General features: G+C 33.6%; 1 protein-coding gene across 1 annotated transcript in view; it reads right to left on the reverse strand.

Moving 5' to 3' along the window:
* Positions 1-224: 224 nt before the first annotated feature.
* The window catches only part of LOC117175848 (RE1-silencing transcription factor B-like), a 53142-nt gene continuing 46191 nt past the window's right edge, over positions 225-7175 (reverse strand). The window contains exons 5-6 of the mRNA XM_033365634.1: positions 6352-6592; positions 225-4403 (exon numbers count right to left, since the gene is read on the reverse strand). Coding sequence (XP_033221525.1) covers positions 4152-4403; positions 6352-6592 — 493 coding nt within the window. The 3' untranslated portion in view covers positions 225-4151. The remainder of the gene's footprint in view (positions 4404-6351; positions 6593-7175) is intronic.

The raw sequence follows: 7175 nt of genomic DNA on the forward strand, positions 1-7175 counted from the left end.
TCAAACTCAATATAAAGAGCCTTCAATCTATTTTAAAAAATGATTAATATATGATTTGGTTCCATTAATTATTTATATCTTGAAATTAAAGTTTTCACTTAAACTCTAACTAAATTTTTAATAGAAATTGATTATTTTATTTTAATTTTTTTCTTTATTTAGTTTTCTTTCGTTTTTCTAGATGAAAAGTTATTGACTCAAAACAACTTTTTGAGTTTTTTTTTAGCAAATTGTTATTTTTTGTTAAACCAGGAAAAGTTTTGATTGAAGACTCTCATTTTTTCAGTTTGAGTAAAAAATCTATAGGCTTTAAAAAATTCACAGATTTCCTTTCAATTGTTTTTGTTTGTGTGTAGAGTGTTATAAATGTAATAGTCATTACATATATCTATATAATATATTATATGTAATAGTCATTACATTGTAATTTAAATAGCAAATATATTATCACATTTAGATTGTATTAATGTTAAGACGTGTTCCTTTCACGAAGATCCTTTACTTGAATTTCACGTTCAAAACTAAATTAACTTCCCTATCACTTGTTTTTCAACACTCCTCATTGTAAAAATATAAAAGCAATAAAATAACACACAACATTAATTAAGTCGTTATAATTTAAATTTTCAAAAATATTTGTGTAAGTATCTTAAAGCAATTAAATAAACTTCTATACCTAGACATTTTGAACATGATTTCATTTAAAAGATCTCTCAAAACGTTAAATCTAAGAAACATTAATATAGAATATATTATCATGTAGTTTATGTAAGGTATAAGTCAGGACACTTACGAGCTACAGCAAAATTTCAACAGTTAAAAGATTGTAACAACTAGCTTCTGTCCAGCTTCTTGGTGAAAAATGCTCTCAATTTTTAAAATGATTCTCAAACCACTTTAACAGAAACTAAATATACTAAAATCTCGAATAGTTAATATTTGTTGTAATAAACTTCAAAGAGTTTTTTTCACCAAGTGCACGATCCTCGACTGATTTTTTAAGAAGGAAAAAATCCTTCAAAAAATCTTATGTCTTTGTTTGGCACGTAATGTTTCGTTAAATTGTGGCACAACATTTATAATATAATAATAATTATGTTAATATAATAAGTCCCGAATTAATATACAATTGTATAGAATATGAGATAGTTATACAGAGACAACGAAACCGCATGCCGGCAAATTCTAATTTTTTTAAATTCCTCTTTATGTCCACCTAATTTCGTTGCCTAAATTCAGCCCATTAATTTAATATTCGTTACTAAAAGAAAGAAACTGTTTATAATCAACTAACCATTGGAGCCAATGATTAAGAATATCACACTAAATAAGAATATCACATCACAAAATACTGCAAAGCTTTGGATCCGACAATGCTTTTTTATGCGATTGGCATTATACAATAAAGTTTTTCGCCTCTTTTCATCGGCGGCCATCGTTAACAATAATTGGCGTTGTCCGCCATGTAAAATCATGCGTATAAAATTGCGCGCTGAGCTGCAATGCAATAAAATAGCGTACAAATATAAAATATCATTTCGAATACAATATATATCAAAAGCAAGAAATTATCGCACCCGAAGTATCGCTATTCATTATCGCTTTACAGATGTACACATATAGTTAAATACTTAGGCAATCCCACGAAAAATCGATTCGTAGGTATCGGAAAAATCCGACGTATACACTTGAACGGACCAAAATCCACATTTCGAAACCCGTAATCTGATTTCTTAATTATTTTGCTAAGTATAGACAAAATCGAGGATAATCTCATTGAAAAATTTTCAAAAGATAAAATTGGTATAAGGTGTATTTACAATTGGATCCCCCTTTCTGATTTTTGAATTCATGAAACTAAAATAATTAATTAAATCTTAACAGAATGTAAAGCCAATTTTCACAATCAGATCGATTGTTTCGAAACGTAAAGTCGTCCATAAAACGGCGGTACACAGTGATAAATATGGGTGATAATTCGAGTCACGTGACGATTTTAATCAAATAATAACAATGATTTTTTTATTCTTCTTTAAAAATGTTAAATTTAATATTTCCAGTGATTCTAAAGATGGATTCGTATTCAGCCACCCCAAAAAAAAGTACACCTAGTCAACTCTATGCAGACTCCCGAAAATATTGTATAGTCCTGCGTTATTTTCGAACAATTTCCACTGATGTTGAGGCAAGTCGTTTCATGGTTAATTAAAAAATATATACAGGTAGTTATAATAATTTTCTCACTGGAAATATTGAATATAACATTTTTAGAGATGAATAGAAATTTTTTTTTAATGATTTGATTAAAATCGTCACGTGGCTCGAATTTTTTCCCATATTTTTCACTGTGAGGTATGTCGATAACGTAACCATAATAATATTATAGTATTATATAAATGTATATGGACACCCAGTTTCTGCTGAAAGTGGCTCCTCATCACGATATTCGACTAGAATGAAGTTTTATGATACATTAAAAATTGACACACATTTATTTTTTTATAATTACTTGTATCTTTCTTTTTCTCGTACTTGTCGTCGACAATACGACCATTTCAGGGAACATTAAGGGTCCTGAGAGAAAAAACAGCGGTGCAGAATGGATCGTGATTTTTTTAAATCTACAAACATTCTAATATAGAGACAGTAGTTGGCAAATGTATCATATTGATTATACTAAGGGTTGAATAAATTTTTGGAAGAATAATCATAAGAACTCTAATCATCTTAATAAGAATAATAACGTTATTCAATAATTAAGAAATAGTTCAAATCGGAATTATAATTTGTTAAAGAGGATATTCGAGCGAAAATGATTTTGCAAAATAGCACTGTTCCTTTTCACATGCCAGAGAACCCGTGAAATGAGAGGATTTATTATTTATTAGTTCACATCGATAGAGCCAATTTTCGGAATCCATTATCATCTTTCCTTTTTTATTTATCCCCTATTCAGTCTTCAAATGGTAGCACCAACGAGATTCAAAATCAGAGAGTCTACATGAATTTTGAGAAAAAATCAGAAACAATATCAAATATGCTTCAAGTATATAATTCTTATCGCTAATCGTCGTATTGCGAATGTAAAATCGCAAAAACTTGGACGGACATTGCGATAAATTGTTATTCTTTCTCGCAGCCGGGTGCTCTGGCAGAATCGTAGTCTTCGTAACCAACGTTATTACTAATCATAAAAGCCTCGAAGAGTTGGAAAAGTCATGTTTAAGAGTTTCTCTCTTCGTTTCAGTCTTCCTCTTTAATCCAGTCTACGATTCTAGCACGACGAGACGTGATTAATCGGTCAGTTCTTGATTCGTAATCAACTGCCTTAATGATAATAATATATAATATAAGATCTCGTTAGAATCAAAGATTTATAATAAATTATCGACATGTGCATGCATACCATATAAACTGATTAAATGTTATGCTATCTGTGGGAAGAACACCATTGAGATTAAATTTAAAAAATAGGAGAATTTCTGAAAAATACGATAAGCGAAAAACAATTATGTGAGTACAATAAATTCAGTGAAAAATGAAATAAAACATTTTTAATTTTTTAAGCTTTTTCACGAAGCTGGGATCACCTAAATTCTTTTAAACTTGAGATTATGAGATTTAGATTTAAAATTATTTCTCGAATGGTTTAAAAGTATCTTCTTTTCAATATAGAAATTGCCAAGTGCCCAATTCCGCAATAAAATTGATTAATAACCTGTCACATATGCATCTGTTGAATAAAATGCATAATTTCCGAAGTCATTTTTTGCGCTAAATTTGAATCTGGCCTCCATTCGTTTTTCACCGGTTCTTCTTGAAAATATACTTTCATCCTAATTTTTTTGTTAATTTTTGAAATAATTGTATAAAATAAGCAGATATTTTTTAAACATATGAGACATGATTTCAATGCGTTTCTTAACGCTAAATCCAACATCCGCAAAAATTTTCCGATAGTCCTAACAGCTCTCGAGATAATCACAAACAACTGAGAAAATAAGATATTTGAAATGATAAGTTCTTCCCGTTCTACGGAACACCTAGGTCGCTTATTGACGAAATTTAGGACGTGTAAAACTGTTTTCCGACGGAGTCGTCGGACGGAAATCCTCCTTCGGCGAGGACGATCACCTGGTATTAGATTTTCGCTAGTTTGCCGTTTCCGGATTGGAAGATGGCGAGGAAGGCGATGAGACAGGAATCTCAACTGCTGCTGTAACTTCCCTGATCGTTGGAGCAATCAACATCCCTCTGGGACTAAACGTATCGCAATAGAGATTTTCCTTTTTATGCACCCTTCGCACGTGACTTCGCAAATTATCACGTCTTGCACTTCTGTAAGCACAATGTGGACACAAGTGAGGTTTCTCTCCGGTATGCATCCGACGATGTTGAATTAACTGCAAAAAATAATTACAGATTTAAATTTTCAGGTAGAAACTGTGACCGATTTTGACAATAAAACATTTCTATCAGAAAGGGTCTTAATATTCGTTGAATTAAAAATGGGATTACGCAGGGCTGAAATCTGTGTACAACTCGACACACTTGCCGTTCTATTTTTAAAGTGTGCAGTTCTAAATCCACATAATGACACACGTCTAGTGATTTTTCTTGATTTTGATTTTTTTGTTCGTCGTGAGTTAAACTGATCCACGTAAAAGGAGAAATTAATCGTATAATACATCGGTACAGGGAGTTTCAAAATAATTAAAGGTACACTCTTTTCGCAACTGTATTTTTCAATTTTGCTTGAAAATTGCAAATAATAATGCAAAATTGTACACAATATAAAAATTGCGTCTTATTAAAATTAGTGACTTTTGTTAATCATTTTTTATTTTATTATGCATATTTAGAAATATATGGGGCACAATAGGTAAAGTTTTCCCACCTAAATTTTTTTTTTTTGATCGGGTTGAAACTGTGCTGGAATGTAAGCCACACTTCTGCAGAATTACATACTTGCCAGACTGGGGTGACCCACGTGAAAAGATTCCTCGGAAAGTGCTCCACGGAAATTCTACTGAAATTCCAGCTGGAAATTGTACGGAAATTCCGCTTGGAAATGGACTCTGTAAGTTCCTATACAATTTTTCTATCAGTAACGCTACCCCAGGTCGACTCCGGTAAGTGACGACCATCGCCCCAACAAATTTAGTTTGCACCAGGTGCAAAAAATATTTCTTCCTCGAGAAAGTTGAGTTCTAAATGAACCTTAAAGGGAACCAACCAATTTTTTACATAACTCGTCATTAGACATTAACCTCCAAGTACACCAGCTGTAAAAAATACATCTTTCTCGAGGCAGTGGAGTTCTAAATTAACCTTGAAGGCAACCAACCAAATTTATTCATGACTCGTCATTATACAATAGCCTCCAAGTGCACCTGGTGTAAAAAATACATCTCCCTTGAGGCAGTTGAGTTCTAAATTAACCTTGGAGGCAACCAACCAATTTTTTCATGACTCGTCATTGTACAATGCAAATTGGTTGGTTGCCTCCAAGGTTCATTTAGAACTCAACTCCCCGAGGAAGGTGTATTGTTTACACCTGGTGCACTCGGAGGTTATTTTAAAGTGACTTTTCATGAAAAAATTTGGTTGCATGCCTCCAAGGTTCACTTAGAATTCAGCTTCCTCGAGGGAGATGTATTTTTTACACCTAGTGCACTTGGAGATTATTGTAAAAAACCTATTTACTTCATATTTACTCTGAAATTTATTATAATAATTTCTTAGATATTACCTCTATACGTATAACATTATTTAAGATTATGTCTTGTTTTCGGGGTTGGGAGGAAGGGCCCTGCTGAAAATTCTTATATAGGTTCCTATATAGGTTTCTATATAGAAACCTATGTGTTTTTCATATAGGTGCCACCTATAGGAAATGACATAGGATCCTATAAAGGATCCTATATAGGTTCCTGTAAAGGATCCTATATAGGATCCTGTATATGTTTCTGCACCGGACCATATCCAGATGCGCAGTACTATTTTATAGCACTTACGGCTGCGCAGCAAATTTTTTGGTCCTCCAGGAGCACCTAAAGACATACGTACCATTAGGTACTATGAGGTATCATTAGTTAGGTACCATCAGTTAGGCACTATTAGGTACCTTATTAGGGCGTGTCCTATACAGGCACTTATATAGGATCCTATGTCCTTTCCTATAGGTGGCACCTATAGGTGAAACATATAGCATCCTATGTAGAATTCTATATAGGAACCTATATAGGAATTTTCAGTAGGAGGGTGTCAAGAAAAGTGTGCAGTTATACATTTTTTTATATTTAAGGCCCTAGCATTAGATTTACTAATAGTTTTAGTTTTTTCAAAGACCTTTTTTAGCTGAACCGTGCGGAAGATGCAAATGTCACAGCAGAAGTATCTATCATCACGATGCCTTCTCATGTGTTTGCTTAGGTCAACTTCCGAGGATCTGTCAGCTCCACAGACAGCACAGCTCACCCTCGTTTCCGGTGCTGATCCTTTCGCGTGTGCCCTTAAGTGTCTCTGGAAAGCCTTCTCAATCGTACAAGCATATGAGCACAAAGAACATCGATACTCCTCTCTCTCGTATCTAAGAGGCAGAAAATAAGAGAGAAAATGACGATAATCAAAATCATTACGGTTTCTGGAATTTTAATATTAACAATAATATTTTAAGTAACACAAGCACGAATACGGCCGTTTCTCAGGCCTGTGGGGTGAACCTGAATTTCCTCTTTTTAGCTCACAGGCATGTAATGGCTTACATAACTATGAGCTGATAGTAATGACCATCATATATCTACGACGTAAAATTTTGTTGGCGAAATAGATATACATGGCCATTACATCCTCATGAACTTGAGAAGTGGCTCTGAAAGCCGGCTCCACACCACAAGCAGAGAGACTTTATTGAAGAGTGTATGTTTTCAGTGCGAGCCGAAGACGAGTTTTCGTCTTTTCCCTCATATTCTTGTCATCAGCTTGCACAGTCGCTTGTGGCTCGTGCTTGCTCGCCTACAACTCGTACTGAAAACATACAATCGTCAATGATGTTCCTCTTTTCTCCTTTGGTTATTATTATTATTATTATTACACCATTAAGCCATTTCCCTTTCGGGGTAGGCGTGACTCACTCGGCAGGGGAAAGGAGTAGGGTGTGGATGGGATAGAGA

The sequence above is a fragment of the Belonocnema kinseyi genome, chromosome 7, assembly GCF_010883055.1.
Source record: "Belonocnema kinseyi isolate 2016_QV_RU_SX_M_011 chromosome 7, B_treatae_v1, whole genome shotgun sequence".
Taxonomy (NCBI): Eukaryota; Metazoa; Arthropoda; class Insecta; order Hymenoptera; family Cynipidae; genus Belonocnema; species Belonocnema kinseyi.